At 41.9% G+C, this 21178-nt stretch overlaps 1 protein-coding gene across 3 annotated transcripts; it reads right to left on the bottom strand.

The window, feature by feature from the left end:
- Positions 1-2547: 2547 nt before the first annotated feature.
- On the bottom strand, positions 2548-13669 carry SLITRK4 (SLIT and NTRK like family member 4). 3 transcript variants are annotated; one of them, XM_070290633.1, is made up of 3 exons: positions 12398-13012; positions 11878-11976; positions 2548-8631 (listed from the first exon to the last, which is right to left on the bottom strand). In XM_070290633.1, the coding sequence occupies exons 1-3, from the start codon at positions 12822-12824 to the stop codon at positions 6068-6070; spliced, it is 3090 nt and encodes a 1029-aa protein (XP_070146734.1). In that variant the 5' UTR covers positions 12825-13012; the 3' UTR covers positions 2548-6067. The 3 variants fall into 3 exon arrangements, with proteins under 3 accessions (XP_070146734.1, XP_070146736.1, XP_070146735.1); XM_070290635.1 differs by lacking the exons at positions 11878-11976; positions 12398-13012 and adding an exon at positions 13233-13669; XM_070290634.1 differs by lacking the exon at positions 11878-11976 and having other exon boundaries at positions 12398-12979.
- Between the last annotated feature and the right edge of the window lie 7509 nt (positions 13670-21178).

The following is a 21178-nucleotide window of genomic DNA, read 5'->3' as shown; positions in this document are numbered from 1 at the left end:
GTCTGAGTTCTATCTGATAAACAATATTTTCCTTCTGATACTCATTTGCCCTTATCCTTCTCAACCTTCACCTGGATAGACAGCTTTTTAGTCAGTCATTTTCAATCTGCCTTTTCTTCTTTTTTTTTAAACCTCTGTATTCTAATAATTTTGAGTCAAACTCTCACCCTGGGGTTCTTTATTTTGGATCTAGGGGTCCCTATCTGGCTCTCTGGATAATATTTGTGAAAGGTAGTAACAGATTTGTACCATGGTTGGCTACTTTGACATTCCATACTGCACTGTACAGCAAGGAAGCTTATAGACTGCAGATGATAATGATGATAAAATTAACAAATAAGGAAAATAAAAACCAAATCTCAAGACAGTAGACATTACTGAAATCCAAGAAGTCCTGGGAGAATGCATAATTCACTCTGTGTGTGTATTCCTCTGTGTCAGTGTGTGCATGTGTTTGCATGTGTAGGTAGGTAGACCTGGCCTATTGTATAAACTAATGGAACAATGGCATAATCTAAAAACCAGATCATTTGCATTTCCTTTTGATGTTGAGCTTTACTAATGTCACACTAATAAACACACTGAATGGTTACAAACATGACCTATAAGAAAAGACTTTTATTAGTGAAAACAGCATTAAAATTACCAAATATCAACTCCAGAAGTTTACCACAATGGTTCAGTTTACATGGAACAATGATGGAAACATACATTGTAAATCTCAGTGAGAGAACAGACCTCACTATCACTTTCGAAGGCTGTCATGAGCAGTTAGTAGCGTATGACATGAGCTAGTATAGAAATAGATTGTTCATGAACTTCAGATGACTATTTCCTTCCTATAGTTAATTTGAAAGTGATATTATGTATTCTTATTACATATTCAGACCACTCTCTGAAGGCCATATTAATGAGCTTTTTAAATTCAACAAGGAATTCCTCATATTTGATGCATTATTGAATTACCAGAGTTTCTATTTAGCCCAAGTATACAAAAGAAAACTAAGGTGGAAGCCTGAGTAATTCTTTCCCGGTTCTGGGTACTATAGTCAGCAGAGCTAGTAATTATGATTTAATGAAACATTTGAATCTTTTTATTCTCAGTGGCAATTATTTGGCTCAAAGTATTCAAGTGGTTGTCTCAGAGCCCTCCCTCATTTTGCCTCTGCAGACATAGGCAACAACAGGGTAAAAATAATCTTTAACGAACTAAAAAGTCATAAAGTTTCATACAAGATGGACAATGCAGTTTTCCTTCCTTGAGTAACCTTTCTAAAATGCAGTCTTGTCAACCAGTGGGAAGTAAAACAAATGCAATTCAAAATTAGACTAAGATCAGTTTTGTACAGAATAAATTATTAAAATGTATTTAGCTTCCCATTTGCTTTTAACAAAGGACAGAGTCCCCTGCAAATCTGAAATTGAGGATTAACAATTGAACTTGAGATTTGTCACCAGTGATTCCCGGTAAATGAAGCCACAAACAGGATATTTTAGTTCAGCCCATTCGATCATAGTGACTAATAGACTGAGCACTTGAAATGAAGCTAAACCTTTGATACCCTTTGTCTACATAACTGAGTGGCTTGGACCCAAACCACTGGGCTCACTATGAAAAAAAGAACTAAAATAGGTCTCTCCGTCATGTGATGCATTTCCCGTAACACACAAAACTTTTGTCCAAAAGTACTCACACATGCTATCTATATTGCTCAGGTCTTCAGCATAGCTGGTTATAGAGTCAGGCCATAGCAACGTTAATGTTCTCTGTATCCCTCGGTCTTTCTATCGCTTCCTGAAAGAAAACACTTTATTGGCCAGTTTATAATCTTTGCAGCCTTATTATGCAATTGGTTCATTTTTTCTCAACAAAATGATGGACTGATGATTTTGGTCATCTTTGAAAGAATCAAATAAAAGTTAAAACCAATCCCAGAAATGGATAACTAACCAATCAAGCTGGCCATAGATGATAGAAGACCCTATGTTTTCTAAAAGTAATGAAACAGATAAAGATTGAACGTTAATATTTGCTTATCTGCAATTATGTCAGATTCCAACTGATTCAAGGCAATGGGGAAGAATCAAATCGTGTTGACCTTGGCCCTGTCTGGCTCTTCTCCAAAGAGAATGCCAGTGGAAAGGAACTCAAATTGCAAAGATGTTCGAAAGGAAAAGCATCTCTTAACACAGATTTAGCAATTAAGTTTAATACAAAGAGCATTCTAAAGCTCTGTGTCTTAACCTCAAATCTGGGTGAAAAGATCAATTTGATTACTGCTTTATTTCTTCTGAAAAATAATGGAAAGATAAATATATTTAACAAAGTGTGGCTTCAGAAATACCATTGTAGCAAACAATTTTATTAAGACTTTCATAAAAATGGCATTTAATAAAGTCTTCTAATACCTTGATGCTATTAAAAGCAAACAAAAGATTAAAACAGTTCCTTTCTGTGATTTACATTAGCTTTTATAGCATTACTTGATTTTTGTCTTAGAAACTAATATAAATAATAATAATCAAATCAGGGTAAAAACAATACAATGCGTTTTCTTTACTTTATTTCAAAATAGTAATTATAAATACATTCTTCATATATTTTCTCCCCAGCTCTTTGGATGCGACAATAACACAAAAAAATAATAACTCACTGTGCTCATTTCATACAATGTCAATGTACAAATCATGCAAAGGATATAGATTAATATTACTGCCATACATTTCTAGATGTCTTATTATTTCTCCAATACCTGTTGATGTTACTCATGAGGCCATGCCCTGTATAATGTATGCATCCTTGTGGCTTAAAGAAATGAACTGTTTTTCTAAAAGCAAAGAAAGAAAGCTGGTCTTGAAATGATTTTCTAATTAATATATTTATTCAGTTTATTTTTCAGAATGGAAAACTAAATACAGAATACAAATTGCCTTATAGACTGGAATCACTTTTTTCTAATAGCTGCTTTCTCATAAAATTACACAAAGATTTCCTTTTAAAGAATTGAATCATCTTTATTGATTTCATAAAAAAATAATTAAAACTTGGTTTATATTCCACAGACTTATTATCCCCACCCCTTTACTGATTTCATATGATCTAATTTCCTCTGCCACCATTCTAACAGAGTCCAAGTACATGATACAATGCCAAGAAGCCCATGATGTGTCAGACCACATTAGAAATGAGCACTTCCTGGATTTTTTAGATTTGAATTAAATTCTACTAAAAATGCTATACCAACATATAGATCTTTCCTTAAGGAGTTAAACTAACATCAAGGTTATAGTTGAAACCAACAAACTGTAGATAACAGTATTTTAACTGCTTTTGTACTCAACTCAAAACTTATGCCTAACTACATTATCATAAAATGTACAAGTAGAACTAATAAGAGACAGGTGTAAAATTGTATACATTGCATAATGTAGGCACAAAGACTTTAGTTCAGGAAAAGAGATCAGCCTTAACCAAGGATTTGTTACTGTCATTCACTTATAAGTAGAACTTCCAAATAACCACATACATTAAAATTATTTTTTTTGGAAAAGGTGAACATTTATTCCTTTCAGCAGAAGAGTATGAGATAGCCAATATGCTACAGCAAGCTTCAAGATGGAGGCAGGTACTCTTACATTTGACAACTGCAAAAACCTTGAAACCTCTTCAAACTATCACCACACTGAATAAAAGGCATCATCTCAATGACCTCTTATCCCCAGCTCATAAATAGAGCTTTCTGGTTCCTCCCATGAGCATCTACTTAAGATTCCTCAAGTCATACTTTATTGACAGGATAAACTAAAACACTCTTTGCAGCCTTTGCATCTTTATCCTGTCAATACACATTAGAAGCCCTTTAATCCATGGATGCATGCAAACATGGTAATGGCATATTAAAAGTTCTTATGAAACTGTAGATGCAAACAGGCTGTTGGGCACACATCTTCATGTCTTTTCTTTCAAGATCAGAAAGCAAGTATTTGTTTATATATTTTTAATAGTCATATAAAGTATTCACAGACATTGTCATGAAAATTAAAATTACACATTAAAGTTTTAAGAGCACCAGCACATACATATGGAGACAATTTTTTTCTGCTATTTAAAAAAAAATCTCCAAATAATCTATATGTATGCATGTACACCCAAACACACACATACACACAAACACCTCCAAGAATGCCAAGTTGTTTGTTTGCTTTTTTAAAAAATCTTGCAACAAACACATAAAGCCCTGGAATTAGTCATTAATAAAGAGACTGCTGTTACAACTTTAACCATAATATCATTTTAGAAGCTGCACCAAAATACCTGTCACTTGAAACTCATGAAGAATGCCTATATTTTACCTTCTTGGTCATCTTACTGATCAATACGGTAATTATAAGAGATGGAACACGAATAATATACATATGCAGGCTGGCCAAGAAGGCAATGTGTTTCAGGATGTCCCTTTACTAATTGGGAGAATCTAAAAATATTAAAATATCTCCCATGATCAGGTGCTCCCTTCCTTTGACCAATTTTGACTTAGAAGTTAACAGCACAAGCAAACACAGTGGCATATCATTTGTACTTGCAGACTGTGAACTCATCTGAGACCAGTGAAAGCATTTTACAGTGTGGCTTTCATAGCCACGGATTACCATGATGTTTACTGTTCTACTTGATTATCTGATAGTAGTCAGAATGATGAAAGAACAAGATATGATGCATACAAGATATAACTATTAACCTTATTCATTATTTTTTTTAAATATTCGTAGTGAAAACTATTTGAATTCAGCTCATAGAATCCTGAAAAGCAAGACAAGTGATGGCAAATAATTGCCTCAGACACGGTCTATAAAACTAAGGAACCTATTTTAAAATGCACGGTTGGTAACAAATCTGAAGATAATATGCTAAATTCTCAATGATAGCACAGAACTATTTTTTTTAAATTTTTTTGTGTTTTTTTTGTTTGTTTTGTTTTTAAATGATACCTGATCACAATGTCCAGAATATTTCTGTACACATAAGCTTCAGTTTCAGTTTGGTATATTTTTGCTGTCTAAATGTATACTATTGATAAATTCCCTGTGATCAGGAAAACAAGTCAGGCATATTAAATACAGATTAAGGAGTACATATTTTCCTATTTAGTATACAAAGTACTTCATAAATATGAATTATGTTACAAAAATAGCTTTGGGTGCGCTCACACGGTAAGCACTTTGCTAATTTTGGACAACCTTTAAGGATTGTGGGTATTTCACATAACTGAGAACAAACTCTAATATTAGTTGAATTTGAGCCATGTTTAATTCTGATAAACATCACGTATTTCTTCAGATCACCACAAACGCTAGGTAACTCACGTTTATTATTTTTTTTTTTCTCTTTTAGGTTTTATGTCTAGACAAGTAATGCTTAAAGTGTTCAAATTTATTTTATAGTTATGTAATGCATGGTATATTTTAAACAAATATTTGCACAATTTAACATTATAAATCCAGCGGTTTCAAGATGCAGGCCATAAAGTTTACCGATTTACAAATACTGTCGAATGTTCTCTCTTGGCATGCTTTTTTTTTTTTTTTTTTTAACTTTTCAGATAATCTTTACACAAAGTTGTTACAATGCCACAAATCAAAAGGAGTATTCCAGTTCCACCAACTGAATCTACGTGCAAGATGAAGGACCCAGCTGAGGTACAAACACTGGTACCAGTTTTCTTGAGTTTGTTTTACAGAGCACAAAGAGACGAAGGTTTTGCATTGCGGTACAAAACAGATTTGCCTCTTGAGGTTAAATTCAGTGAATTATGTATATAAAGCATCCCTTTGGCAATAGAGTTTGCAGTATCCCCCACAGGACTCCACAGTATAGGTTTTATGTAGTAAAATCTATTAAGGAAATTCTCTTCTACGGGACACATCTTTGCAGCTACAGTTAATGAGACACCCTTGGAAACATCTGTCTCTATGCCTATTGATAATATAGTATTTGGAAGTGAGAAGTCAACAAAAGGCACTTTCATCATTAAATAAATGTCCTCTGTAGGAAGTAAGATTGCATGACCTAGATCTTGTTCAAAGCTGTCTGCTCTTCAAGGACCTGTAGGTAGTCGGGGGAACTCTGGAGTTTTGCCTTCAGTTCAAAGTACTCGCTGCTCTTCCTTTGCTCCACGACTATTTTACTGTGGTTGCCGCCTATCAGTGACTTCTTGTTTTTTTTGTCTTGTTTCTCCGGATAGCGGATCTCGAAGCCACTGACGCCTATGCTATTGTACTCCTTTTTGCTTTCGAGAAAATTCTGAATAAACACATTGGAATCCCTGCTCGGGAATAATTCATCCAGCTCATCAATGGTGCTTAGTCTCTTCCTGGTATCCACGTGCAATACATCTTTTTCCTTGTCAGCGACATTTCTCATCATGACTTTCTGGCCTGGAGGATCAGAAAACATGAACCCGGTTTCAGATTCTTTTAGGCCGCAGGTGTGGCTCTTGCTCATCTGCTCTATGGTTTGTGGAATGAACGCTTCCGTGCCCAGGCCGTCTTTTTTGTTGGTTTTGTGGTCATGTTTTCTCAGCTGCAGCTGCATGGAACCGCACTCGGGGTTCCCTAGGCCTTCGTGCTTCACTGTGGGTTTCTTGTTTCGTCTCAGCACAAAAACAAGAAGGCAAAAAGCTACGAACACAGTTAAGATGAGGACCACTAAGATGCTTAGGATCAAAATGGACAGAGGCACTGGACCACCAGGAGGACTTCGAATGGGCCCCAGCGGGGTAGTGAAAGTAATGGCGGGTGCAGGGCTCGTGAATGGCGCTGATGGCTTGTTTAAGAGCTTTGGACACAAGATTTCGTTTTTGAGGGACTTCAATTCGATGTTGGCAAACTGCACAGGTGTCTCACACTTCAGTTCTTTCATTACAATCCCATCGTTCAGCTTCTCCAGCCACAGCTTTAATGCCACCAAGTCACAAGTGCAGTCCCACGGGTTGCCCTCCAGGTCAATCTGAGTAAGAGCCTGCAGCTGATCCAGGACACCACTGACAGGCAGATACATAAACTTGTTGTTCCTCAGGTTCAATCTAGCGAGGGGTGCTCCCGAGAAAATGTACACGGGCAGGCTCTTTAAGAGATTATTGTTTAAGTACAACAGCTGCAAGTTTGGCATTGAGTCAAAGGTGCCCGCTAAGATTTCCTTGATTAAGTTGTATTCCAAATATAAATACTGCAGGTTATGAAGGCCTGAAAAGATCTCGGGATAGAGTCTCTCGATCTGATTGCCATTGAGATAAAGCCGGCGTAAATTTGTGAGGTTTCGGAATACGTCACCCTTGATTGCCGTAATCTGATTGCTGCCTAAGTGGAGTAGATCCAGTCCCTCGAACTCGGTGAAATCAGAGATGTCCACGTCTTTGATGCTGTTGCCATTGACATGCAACTTCTTGGCATTTAACGGTTTCGGTATCAGCTCTGACATGGACTGGATGTTTTTCTCTTGGCAGTTGACACTCAGTCCCAGATCGGAAGGGTGGGTTTTGCAGAAGCAAGGTGCCGGGCAGGGTGTAAGAGGAGGCACCCTGGTTTGGTAGGACACGATCTGGCTGAGATTGCGGTTAGAGAGGGCTTTGCCGGCCACGATTCCAGAGATCTTGGACGGATTTGTTGTTTTTGGTGCTTTGGTCACTAACCTGTGTAAAGATGTTTGGGTGGTATGACCGTTCGGGGTGGTGTAGCCATTTTCCAGCTGAGACGGAGGCAGGATTCGCACGTCAAAATCACTGCCTGTGCCCATGGGGCATAATTCCTGCTTGTTGGTTTCTTTTAGAAGTCTTCCATATAAGTCACTGGGCGTTTCACAGATAGCTTCACCTATGTAAATGTTATATGGCATATTCTCCAGCCAAGCTTTTAAAGGCAATAGATCACAGCTACAGTTCCAAGGGTTATCTTCCAGTTGCAATTCGACCACACGGCCTATGTGTTCCAGAACTCCAATATAGGGGAGCTTCTGGATTCTGTTCCCTCGGATATCCAGATGAGTCAAAGATGCAAATCGGAAAATATTATCAGGAAGGAAGGAAATCAGATTGTCATTAAGAATGAGAACTTTCAGTTTGTGGAGCTTATTGAAGGCTCCCCGTTCAATATACTTGATTAAATTGTAGTCAGCCTGGAGATACTCCAAGTTCTCAATGCCAAGGAAAGTGTCAGCCCGGAGAATCTTTAATTCATTGTTGTTCAAGTGCAACTGCTTTAATGCACTGAGCCCAAGGAAGGCTCCTCCCTCAATGTTCTGCAGTTTATTATTTCCCAGCTGCAGGGACACTGCGTGTGAAAAATTCAAGAATGTGTTTGGGTAGAGGATATTTAAAAAATTGTTTTGGAAATTGAGGTGATAAAAATTGGACCAAGGGGGTTTCAGCTGATTTGGCCTGTAGACTGAAACCTTCTCACAGTTGACATACAGCACATTCTCAACTGACACGCAGGAACACACATTGCAAATTTCCACCGATATGTCAGAATCTGCATTTGTCGAAGAAATCAGGGCTGACAAAATCAGAAAGAGCCAAAGAAACATCTTCTTGCAATCAGCAAACAACTTTATGCTTCTGAATAAAGAGAAATAATCTAAAAAATAAAAAGAAAACATTTTTTTCAATGATTGTTACTTGAAAAAGAATTTGTGCTTAAATCCTACCACAGTGAACACATGGCTATAATAATTAGCTTTGTATTTTTAAGACACTCAAAACTTCAAGTATTCTCACTCATTCCAACAAGAACCACCAAAAATACCGTACATTTTATTTCTGTGCCTGTAGTTGATACAAAGTTTACATGTGCAGAACACACAACAAACAACAGGAAAAAAAAATGCTGATCATGGTTTAACCTGAACAATCTGAAAAATAGCATTAAAAAAGAAAAAAAATACTTGGACCACCAAATTCCACCCTTGAACTCAGACCTCAAGCTTCTGTTGGTAACTCTAATGACTGATTCCAGAACATCAACTATACCACATAGTTGTTAGCCCCAGGAAGGAATTTCTATCTGTAAATGTCTACTCTCAAGGCTTCAGCTTGGTAAAAAGCCAGGCAGAGGAGATATTAAGGCCTTGGGTTCCATGAAGGATGGCGATGAGAGTATTGAGTGGCTGCAGAGGGAACGGTCAAAAGATCAAGGTGGAAGAAACCCTGGAAAGATACGTGCCTGAGCTTCAGCCCAGAGGTAAGCACATTGCCATGAATCAGTTCACTCCTGTACACTGCTCTACACTGTTTTTAACACACACACACACACACACACACATACATATGACCCTGAGAGGGTTTAGCAAAATAACCAAGTAGGAAATGGCCTAATTTGAGTATCAGGTAAATAAGCAGTATCCAGTTTCCTGTCAGTCATCTCCCAAACAGGAGAGGAAATAAGGCTTTTTTGTCTTTGGGTCCCAGAAAGCAGGAAAGAAACCTGCTTGCCCCTATACTGCCTATCTGATGTCCAGACAGCCTCCCCACTCCCCCAGAACTGGCTTTCCTGCCTCCCTGACCCTCTCCCATTCTTCTGTGTGCCATCTGAACCCAGGGCTGACTGACACCTGCCTCAGATACCGATCTCCTTCACTTGGACCACAGACTGCCCCTGCTGAGGAAGAGGGGTTCACACACTACAATCCCCGGGAGGCTTTTTCTGCAGCACCAGATACATTTAGCACAGCCAATGTCTGTCCTCAAAGTCATCAGTTCCCAAATACCTCACTCCAAATATTACCACCCTCTGTCCCTGTCTACAAACAAACCAAGAATCACTTAGTGGAGTTTCATGCTTAGCAAATTAACCCGTGGCTGCCAATTCTGTCCACACTATATGCATGTACAAATATATGTGATGCTTCAGGGAAAAGATTAAAAGGAACAGCAAGCACTGTGCATTTTACCAATGCAGTTTTACTCATGTGAGCCTCCTCCATCTCAAATGGGAAGCTGGCCGGAATTTCAATATGGTTACCATCAAATATTAATTAAATAAATCAATTACTCAGGAACACACAAGGAGGAGAATGATACAAAGAGAGAAGTGACACACAAAAGCTCCTTTGTTTATTTTGCCCGCGAGGAATCAGCTAGTGGCAAAACCGAACGTGCCTCAAGGTAGACAATTCCTTAGCCGTGACCCATGAAGATTTGCATTTTGAGTAGTTCGGTTCAGAATACAGCCGGCACTGCCCAGATGCTCCTTGGCTGCCATATAGATGGGCATTTCCTCAGTTCACGGTGATAGCTTAATTGGCAGTGCAAAAAGAAGTCATAATTTCAAAGTATGACATCATCCAAACTAACTTTCATTGTTAAATCAAAATCTCACATGCTTTCTTGGCCTTCCTACAGACCTGGTTTTCAACAGCTACTCCGTTTCCTTGGAGTCATTTCTTGTTATTACCCCCCTATCCCGCACCGCCCCCAACCCCAAAGAAATGCTAAAGCAACCAAACCAAACCAAAAACCTGAACACCTGAATTCAGTACAAAACAAAAGAACAAGGAGCATGAACAGCCTGAAATTGCATAAGGAGCTGTCCTCCTTGCAATTTCTACTTTAAGTAGCAATGGGGGGTTTGGGGGTAGCGCAAGGACAAGCTAGAAGTTCCCAAACGGAGCTCCTGTGAAACAGAAGCTGCAGGCGGCTGGAGGATCAAGCAAGGGAGAAGGGGAGTAGAGCCGCCAAGGAGAGAAGGGAAGAGTGACCGAAAGGACAAGAGACCATGGAGAAGTGGACAGATTAAGAAAAAATGCTAGGAGAAAGGATCTCCCCTCTCCAAAAAAAAAAAAAAAAAGTTGGTGGGGGGCGAGGCGCTGAAGGGGCAATGAATGTAAGCGAAAGAAACCTCATAGTCACATGGTACCACTAAAACCTGTACATTTTACAAGGTGGGGGTGGGGGGGGAGGCCAAAAGGAAAAAGCAAATCCACAAAGTGTGAGCTGAGTACCAAAAGCCATCTCTCTGGGTTACAAGGGCGGCCCGTATCCTTATCCACCTCTCCGTCTCTCGCTTTCCCTGCCCCGCAAGACATCCGGCTCCCACGGCCGGCCAGGACTGCACAAACCTAGCCTTACCACAAATCCGGCATCCACCGGAGCGCCGCGCCTGGCGCTCCGCTTTGCGCGGAGGGACCGGGCCTGCAGGGGGCTGATGACCCGGGAGGGTGGGCCGATGTGGCTCCCCGGGAACTGGCCCGGGAAACCTCCTCCTGCCTGCCTGGGGCGCGCGCTTTGGGGGGCTCCGCGGAGAGACGCTGTCCACACCGCCCCGGGTGCGCTACCTCGGGCCGGCAGCGACGCGGCTGGAGGGGCCGCCGGCGATGGCGCGTACCGCAATGTTTTGCCGCATCTCGGTGCCCAGGGCCGGCATGCAGCCCCGTCCCGGGTCCCGGGCCCGAGCGGCGGCCTCGTGGGCCGTGCAGCAGAGGCAGGGACCGCTCGGGATGTCGCGGGGGCCTTCAGCCCCGCTGCGCACACATCTCTCCGCGCGCTCCCGTCCCACCAGGGGCAGCTGCCGGAGTTTCCGTTGGCCTCTAATAGACCCAGGCGTGCGGTGGTTGAGGGGGAAGAGGTGGCCGGCTCGGGCCACGAGGGTGATAGCTACCGGGGCGTCACTGGCCCGCTAGCCATAGGCAGAGTGACCCTGTGGCTCCTTGGCCGACAGCGGCGGCCCAGGCTCCCCCTTGCGCGCCCACCCCTACCCCACCCCCCACGCCGGCCAGCCACAGAATGCTGCTGTCACCAAGCCAGAAATCAGCTCAACATTTGGGCATCTTGCAAACTCGCGCTGCCAGCGCTTGCCAGGCTTTGCGGGGTTTTTGGAGTTACCCACCGGCTTCTCTCGTATTCCCTGTCTTGCGGGATGCCAGCAATCTCGAATTAGCTTGCGGGCCACTGCCTGGAGCCCTAGATCCAGGTCCGCCTACAGTGCCTGCGAGGGGGTCGAAAAAAAACAAAGCCCAGCCCTGCTCAGCGGCCCCGACAGCCCACATCGCCGTAGACCAGGACACTTTCCCAGTCGCCCCAGCCTCCCGGGGGCGGGGGCAGGGGCAATGATGCTAAGGACACCGGACTCTTTCGGTCCTCGGGGACTTGCGACCGCGCGGTGGGCAGGCAAGTGGGGAGCGCGCGGGAGCGGGGAGGTAGGCACTACGGCCGCTTTGGCCACTCAGCTCGCTCCAAACCAACACGACCCAAACTAAAAATAAGAAGCTACCTGCCCCCCTCCACATGCACGCGCGCGCACACACACACATAGACACACACTCACACGCGCTCTCGCGCGCTGCCGAGCCGAGCTGGGGAAAGAGGCAGCGCGTGTCTGTGCAGCCCCAAGCTGGAAATTCACCCACCTCCGGACCCCGGAGACTCTCGCCGGACTCGCCGCGCCGCGATCCGCGCTGCAGTTTCCGCGATGGTCTCTACGTGATCCCGGCTGGAGCTCCTCGGCGCCCGCTCGCCCGTCAAACACAGCGAGCAACCCTCGCAAGCGAGCAGGCGGGCAGCGGCGCGCACGCGCGCACCCAGCCAGACACCGCGCGCGCACCCAGCCCCTCGCACACCGGCTGCACCTTCACATACAGGCGCCGAATCCTCGCCCCCTCCCCCCGCACTCCCCCCAACCCCCGGGCACTCACGCAGCCCTCCCTTCCGACACTGAAGCACCTCGACCCCCGCGCATTCCCGAGGCCTCCCCCAACTCCCCCCCCCGCAGACACCCACCCTTGATTCCTCTTCTACCCCCACGCCGGGAAATACAGCGCACTTTCCTCCCGGCATGCCCCCTCTTTTTTCCTAAAACACCCCATAGGGAGGAGCGACCCCTTTCCTCACGCATAGAGACCCCAGTCACCTAACGCGGGCGCGCTAGCCTCCATTTCCCCACAACATACACACACTCCAGTCCTTTCTCCTCCCCCAGTCCCCTAAGAACCAAGGCACATACGCACGCACACACACACACAACCGGGGCGTTCCTTTGAGCGAGCCACCAACAACCCTGGCAAAGCCCAAGAAACAGCGGAGAGCCTGGGGGAAGGCAGAGGGTCAAGGGAGGTAGATAGGGGCGTCCAGTCTACGCGGAATTGAATAATTCCAGGATCGAGATATGGGGAGAGGGGGTGAGTCAACAACAATGACATTCAAAGGCAACAATCGCACTTGGGCTTTGTATCCCGGGTACGGTACCTTTTGCTAATTGTCACCCTGCAGAACAGAGGGCTCCGGGAATACTTCTTCGGTCGCGGGCGATCCTGGATGGAGCCTTCTCTCGACCAGTTTCCTGGGAGCCAGTAGTGTTCTCACTCCTCCTACCTGTCTGCGCGTAAGGGGCTGGGGGCTTTAAGGCAAAAGTGTGAAGCTTTAGCCCAAAGTGAGACTGTTTGGTGGATTTAGGAGACGCGTTAGTTCTCCGCACCTCAGAACCCTGCGAACCTTCGGTGTGGAACAGGTTAAGAGGGGTTCATTAAAGGGTGGGAAGAGGGGATAGGGGAGAGGAAAGAGGTGTGGGACTGAGAGAGATGCCGCACTTGCGACCAAAAGAAGAAGAAGAAGAAAAAAAAACTGCTTTGGCTACTGAGCATGCCCAGTTCCCAGCTCAAGCCCTATAAGGGAGGCATTGTGTGCAATCCACTTCTCCGGGCTTTGGTGGTGACCGGGAGGGGACTTTGGTTAGGGGAGGGTGGCAGTGAATGGGAGACTTTAGGGAAGGGGGACAAGGTTTGGAGTTTGGGGGCTGCTCGGAAGAGTCTGGTAAGAAAAAAAGGAAAGAGACCTCTGGGTTACCTCGGGGAGACAGGAAAGGAGATGGAATGGACTAAGAAAAGTCACTTCAGTAGCCCCGTTATTGTCGTGTCTATACCAGAGAGGCTTTAGGATTGAATCTTAGCTATCCGGAGGTTGCAAACCCACCGTGTGGACGGGCCAGGCCCCATTTGTTGATGCTGCCACAGGAGGTTAGGGCTGTCTTGAGGCCGGGCGAACGTATAAACCAGTTTCATGCAGATTGGTAATTCAGTTAATAAGCTTAGAAAGCAAGCACTGGAACCTGTAGGGCGGGAGCGGGAGTAGGGGGAGAGACAGTATTTCAAATACCTGGCTTTCCTAACCAGTAACGGCTAAAATGGTAGTTTTTCTCCCCTTCCCCCAACCTTGCAGTTTTTGTAGATGCTCCTCGGCTAAGAAAAACAATTCTCTCTCTCTCTCTCTCTCTTTACTTTGTGTCGGTGGAAATAAAACTGGCTTTAGGTAAATAGAGCTAAGTTATAAATGGGAACTATCTCCCCAGGACCTTTCAAGTAATACTGCAGGGCCGATGTCTTCAGGACCTAGGTTCTGCCTAGTCCACTTATTCACATTGCAGCAGCTCCACCCACAATACGATATAACCAGTACCCAGAAATGCTTTTGCTTAGAAATGAGAAACTCTTTAAAACTAGCAATAGCTTTGAAACCAGAATTTGGCAGTCTGCCTGAACTCCTACAGTTAAACATTTACCATAACTGGTTGATGCTTAAAGGCCTCAAATCTAGACCAAAAAACCCGATGAGCAAAGAATTTATTACATTATTTGTGGATACTCTCCTACCTTCTGTATTATCAGTAAGATCTATTCATATATGTTTCAATTTTTTCATTTTTGTCATTTCTTGGAGACTGCCTTAGTGATATAGTCATGCAAATGTTTGCTGGACATGGCTTGTATACACAGATGCACATACACTGTTTAAGTGAATATTTAAACAGATATGGATATAAAGGCATATTTCTTTATGACCTTGATAAATATTGTATCTTTCATGAAGAACCCTTTCTCCACCCCCACTCTCCATTGCTCTCAAACTTTTCATGATATTCTCTTTTTTAAAAACAACCTGGAAGTAGAAATTGAGAGGGCAGCAAAGGTAAAATGTACTATATTCAATAGTAAAATCTATTATGAAATAGCCTGGCTTAAGAAAACAGTAAAAGATCCATCCAGAACAATATATGCACTTGTACAGCTCTTCTTAGTAAGGTGAAATTTGTTTCCTCCATAGGTAACAGCTGCAGTACATTGAAAAATCCCTCTACATTTGTACATTTGAATAAAATAGATCCTGCTAATTAAGAACTCACATTTACATTATATCGTATAATGCAATTTGAAAGTGGTAATGTATACCAAAACAGGATGGCATTTATTCTAGATGCAAAGGATTCAGGAAGCTACAGTATATTTTATCAGGATGGGGGAGCTGTTTATCCTTTACTATAAATGTTAACAAGATTCAATAGAATGAGCAAAAAATTTTACCTGAAAATATGCACATTCCAAGTCCTGTGATAGCTGAAAGGCCAGATTTGGACAGTAAATATCAGATGACTTAAATGTCTATTTTTATTTAACTTCAGAAACTGTTCTAAGAGTCAACTATATTTGACTGCAATAACTGTGGAATGTTCTTTTTCATATATGTATGGAGACAGAAGTCTGAAAACAAGTACAACTAGAACATCAATAAATTACAGTTAATAATAGTACTAGGAACTTATGGGTGACTAATATCCAGCTTATTAAAATGAATGCTTTAATATAAAATAGTTGGCTGTTTAAGAATGATAAAGGGGATACTCATAAGAATAATAGAGAAGTAACAGCTTCCATGCCTTCTGCTTTTTTTTGCTTTTAGAATAGTTAAAAAACCCAGTCGTTTAGCCCTGCAGTCTCTTTTCTGTCTCCCAGAACTACATATGATAGCCATATAGGACAATGGTAAACTAAGGGGAATTTCTAGCTTAAAAAAGGAAGTAAATATATAAATAAATAAACGTGTTAAGAAAACTCCAGTACTATTAATGGCAATGGAATGAAAAACAAAGTTGATATTCTTCCCAAAATATATGAATGCAAATATTGTGAGACAGATTTGTAATCGCCTCATAGTTTTCCCAAATGTTGCACCATACTTAATCTTGGCTTTGCAAAGATATAACTGGAACCATAGAACTATGCTGACATATTGTGTCTCCCTCCTTCAAGGCAAATAAACAACTGCACCAGAAATTTCATCAAGCTCCTGGATAGCCTTAATTTCAAAGGCATTTTATTCAAATACTTCTATCAAAAAATGATTAGTAAAACTTGGCCCTATTTAGTAGTCTTTCAATTTCATTGTTTTCCTCATTTATTCTGCCCTGTCTTGCTGCTATTTAAAATAAAAAAATCCTTCATTTTGGTATCCAGGAATCAATAGATCATTTGGTGTGTTTTCATTTCAAAAGTGTATTTATATTCTGGCAGTTGAAAAAAATGGTGAACTTAACATTTCTCTGAGTGGAATCTAAGAAAGTTCTTGTTGTTTAGTCACTAGGTCCTTTCTGACTATTTGCAACCCCATGGACTGCAGCACCCCAGGCTTCTCTGTTCTCCACTATCTCCCCAAGTTTACTGAAATTCATGTCCATTGAATCAGTGATACTATCTAACCACTTCATCCTCTGCCACCCACTTCTCCTTTTGCTTTCAATCTTTCCAAGCATCAGGGTCTTTTCCAATGAATCAGCTCTTTGTATCAGGTAGCCAAAGTATTAGAGCTTCAGATTCAGCATCGATCTTTCCAATGAATATTCAGGGTTGATTTCCTTTAGGGTTGACCGGTTTGATCTCTTTGCTGTCCAAGGGACTCTCAGTAGTCCTCTCCAGCACCACAATTAAAAAGCATCAATTCTTCGGTGCTTCGCCTTCTTTATAATCCAACTCTCACATCTGTATGTGACTACTGGAAAACCATAGCTTTGGCTATATGGACTTTGGTCAACAAAGTGATGTCTCTGCTTTTTAATAGGCTGTCTAGGTTTGTAGTAGCTTTCCTTCCAAGGAGCCAAAGTCTTAATTTCATGGATTCAGCCACCATCTGCAGTGATTTTGGAGCCCCCCAAAATAAAGTCTATCACTGTTTCCGTTGTGTCCTCATCTATTTGCCGTGAAGGAGTGGGACTAGATGCCATGGTCTTAATTTTTCGAATGTTGAGTTTTAAGCCAGCTTTTTCACTCTCCTCTTTTACTTTCATCAAGAGGCTCTTTAGTTCCTCTTTGCTTTCTGCCATTAAAGTGGTATCATCTGCATATCTGAGGTTGTTGCTATTTCTCCCGGTTATCTTGAGTCCAGCGTGTGATTTATCCAGCCTGGCAATTTGTATGATATACTCTGTATGTAAGTTAAATAAGCAGGGTGAAAATATACAGCCTTGTGGTACTCCTTTCCCAATTTTGAGCCAGTCAGTTTTCCATGTCCGGTTCTAGAAAGTTCTATTAAAGGATGTTAATAATCTGAGAAGAAAGATTTCTGTAATCAACTAAGTTCAGAAGACCCTTGATTCTATAAAGCTAAACATTTTTTTTTAACTTTAGAGTTTCTCAGCAAATTCTATGTTAAAAATTATTTCTGACTTACAAAGGAAAAGGGATAGAGCATGTAGCATTTCTCAAACTTATTTGACAGTGAAAACCTTTTTTTTTTTTCCTTTTGGATCACATACGCTTTGAGAAATCTTGTACTACTTGTGTAACTTTTCAAATTTTATAGAATTTTGGAGCTGAAAGGAAGCTTTCAAATCATAATCTAATCCATACCACAGTAGCTGCTACTGAGTCCCTCTTCTAAGCCATGTTGCCTACAAATGTTATTTCATTTTGTTCTCTGTATGGTACTACAGAGATTAATCTTCTTTAAAAAATGAGGTTCATGGAAGTTAATTTGCCCTGGGTCACACATTAGTAAGTGACAGTCAAGATTTGACTCCGGGTCTTTGAGATCTTCCTGATATTTCACACTCCTTTGTCCATAGAGGGATGAAAGCACTTTTAATTTTGAAAGCTTAATTATTTTTCCCCAGAGATAAACACTTGTGTAACTGTTTGCAAGTATCAAATTATTAATACTTGACACTAGAATAAACCAATAAATGATACGAGAAATAGTTGACATCAGTTGCACATGAAGGGGTCTCTTAAATGAGCTGATTTTACCATTTGCCAAACATGGGCTTGTTTCATCCGTTTTGCTCTTTCAACTTTCATACATGAGTTGATTCTGAACCTATGATGGTGTCTAAATGGTTCCTTATTAGAGACAATTGCCTTTGCTTCTGTCCAATGGAGCCAGGGAAAGCAGTAGTGTTCATCTCTAGGCATCTTCCACCATTAAAGATAAAAGAACTCTTACCTGACAGGGCACAGAGTTACTTGGAAGAGGTGTTATTATTCAGTCACTAAGTTGTGTCCAACTCTTTGCAATCCCATGGACTGCAGCATGCCAGGCCTCCCTGTCTTTCACTATCTCCTTGAGATTGCTCAAACTCTTGTCCATTGAGTAAGTGATGCCATCCAACCATCTCATCCTCTGTCACCCCTTCTCCTCCTGCCTTCAATCTTTCCAGCATCAAGGGCTTTTCCAATGAGTCAGCCCTTCAGGTGGCCATAGAATTGGAGCTTCAGCTTTATCATCAGTCCTTCCAATGAATATTCAAGGTTGATTTCCTTTAGGATTGACTGGTCTGATCTCCTCTCTGTCCAAGGAACTCTCATCAGTCTTCTCCAGCAACGCACTTTGAAAGCATCAATTCTGAGATGCTCAACCTTCTCTATGGTTCAACTTTCACATTTGTACGTGACTGGAAAACCATAGCTTTGACTATATGGATCTTTGTCAGCAAAGTGATGTCTCTGCTTTCTAATATGCTGGTCATAATTTGCTGGTCTAATATGTTGGTCATAATTTCCTAGGAGCCAGAGTCTTTTAATTTAATGGCTGCAATCACAATCAGCAGTGATTTTGGAACCCAAGAAAATAAAATCAGCCACACTTTCCACTTTTTCCCCATCTATTTGCCATGAAGTGATGGGACCCAATGTCATGATCTTAGCTTTTTGAATGTTGAGTTTAAGCCAGCTGTTTCACTCTCCTCTTTCATCCTCATCAAGAGGCTCTTTAGTTCTTCTTCACTTTCTGCCGTTAGAGTGGAATTACCTGCATATCTGAGGTTGTTGATATTTCTCCCGGCAATCTTTATTTTAAATCTTCATTTTCTAATTAATTGATTTATTTTAATTGAAGGATAATTACTTTACAACGTTGTGATAGTTTTTGCCATACATTGACATGAATCAGCCACTGATGCACATGTGTGCCCCAATCCTGAATCCTGGCAATCTTGATCCCAGCTTCTGCTTCATCCAGTCCAACATTCCACATGATGTACTCTGCATATAAGTTAAATAAGCAAGGTGACAATATACAGCCTTGATGCACTCCCTTCCTAATTTTGAACCAGTCTATTGTTCTATGTCCAGTTCTAATCATTGCTTCTTGACCTGCATACAGGTTTCTCTGGAGACAGGTAAGGTGGTCTGTTATTCTGATCTCTTGAAGAATTTTCCACAGTTTGTTGTGATCTACACTTGAAGGCTTTAGCATAGTCAGTGAAGCAGAAATAGATGCTTTTCTGGAATTCCTTTGCTTTTTCTATGGTCCGTTGGATATTGGCATTTGATGTCTGGTTCCTCTGCCTTTTCTAAATCCAGCTTGAACATCTGTAAGTTCTTGGTTTACATCCTATTGAAGCCAAGCTTGAAGGATTTTGAGCATTACCTTGCTACCATGTGAAATGAGTGCAAGTGTATTACCAAAGAAGTTCTTGTACTGTTGTGAAGGTTCTAGTCTCCATGTCAGACTTCCCAACCTGGGGATCTGATAAAGGGACTGGAAATCCCCAGGCAACCTGACTTTGAAGGACAGTGGGATTTGATTACAGAACTTCCACAGGACTGGCAGAAACAGAGACTCTTGGAGGGCTCAAACAAAGCCTTATGTGCACCAGGAGCCAGGGGAAAGGAGTAGGGACCCCACAAGAGACTGAGCCAGACCTGCCTGTGAATATTTGTGGGTCTCTGCAGAGGAGTGGGCTGGCAGTGGCCTCCATGGGGACAGGGGCACTAACAGCAACAGTTCTGAGAGTTTAAGTCCTTTTGTACCAGGCCACCTCAGTCAGGTCAAACAACTAACAAGGAAGGAGTATAGCCCCACCCATAAGAAGAAAATGGGATTAAAGGTTTACTGTGCATGGCCCTGCCCACCAGAGCAAGACTCAGTTTTCTCCACAGCCAGTCCTTCTCATCAGGAAGCTTACAGAAGCCTCTTATCCTCATCCATCATGGGCAGACAGAAGAAGCAAGAACTATAATCCCATAGCCTCCAGAATGAAAACCACAATCGCAGAAAGCTAACCAAAATGTTCACATGAATCACAGCCTTGCATAAGTCAATGAAACTATGAGCCATGATGTGTAGGGCCGCCCAAGATGGTAGTGTCATGGTAGAGAGTTCTGACAAAATGTGGTCCACTGGAGAAGGGAATGGCAAACCACTTCAGTATTCTTACCCTAAGAACTCCATGAACAGTAGGAAAAGGCAAAAGGCTATGATATTGGATGATGAGCCCCCTCCCCAGGTCAGTAGGTATCCAATATGCTACTGGGGAAGAGCAGAGAATTAGCTCCAGAAAGAATGAAGAGGCTGGGCCAAAATGGAAATGATACTCAGTTGTGGATTTGTCTGGGGGTGAAAGTAAAGTCGCATGCGGTAAAGAACAATACTGTGTAGGAATCTAGAATGTTAGGTCCATGAATCAAGGTAAATTGGACAGGTCAAACAGGAGATGGCAAGAGTGAACATCGACATTTTAGGAAATCAGTGAACTAAAATGTATGCGAATGGGTGAACTGAATTAAGATGACCATTATATCTACTACTGTAGGCAAGAATCCCTTAGAAGAAATGTAACAGCCTTCATAGTCAACAAAAGAGTCCAAAATGCAGTATTTGGGTGTAATGTCAAAAACAACAGAATGATCTTGATTTGTTTCCAAGGCAAACCATTCAACATGACAATAATACAAATCTATGGAATAAATGAGATTAATTGACTAACAGATTAGATTAGATTAACCTGACCTTCCATTTTGCCCAGGCTACCTCTTTATTTTACAGCTGGTAACGTATGTTTTTTTTTGGCTGATCTTTCATATGATGTCACAGATTTCTTTTTCTGGAGTAGTGACAAAAAAGAGTATGCTGTTTTGAAGGGTTTTTAT

The sequence above is a fragment of the Ovis canadensis genome, chromosome X (genome assembly GCF_042477335.2).
Source record: "Ovis canadensis isolate MfBH-ARS-UI-01 breed Bighorn chromosome X, ARS-UI_OviCan_v2, whole genome shotgun sequence".
Classification (NCBI taxonomy): Eukaryota; Metazoa; Chordata; class Mammalia; order Artiodactyla; family Bovidae; genus Ovis; species Ovis canadensis.
This window is presented reverse-complemented; position numbering and strand designations above follow the sequence as displayed.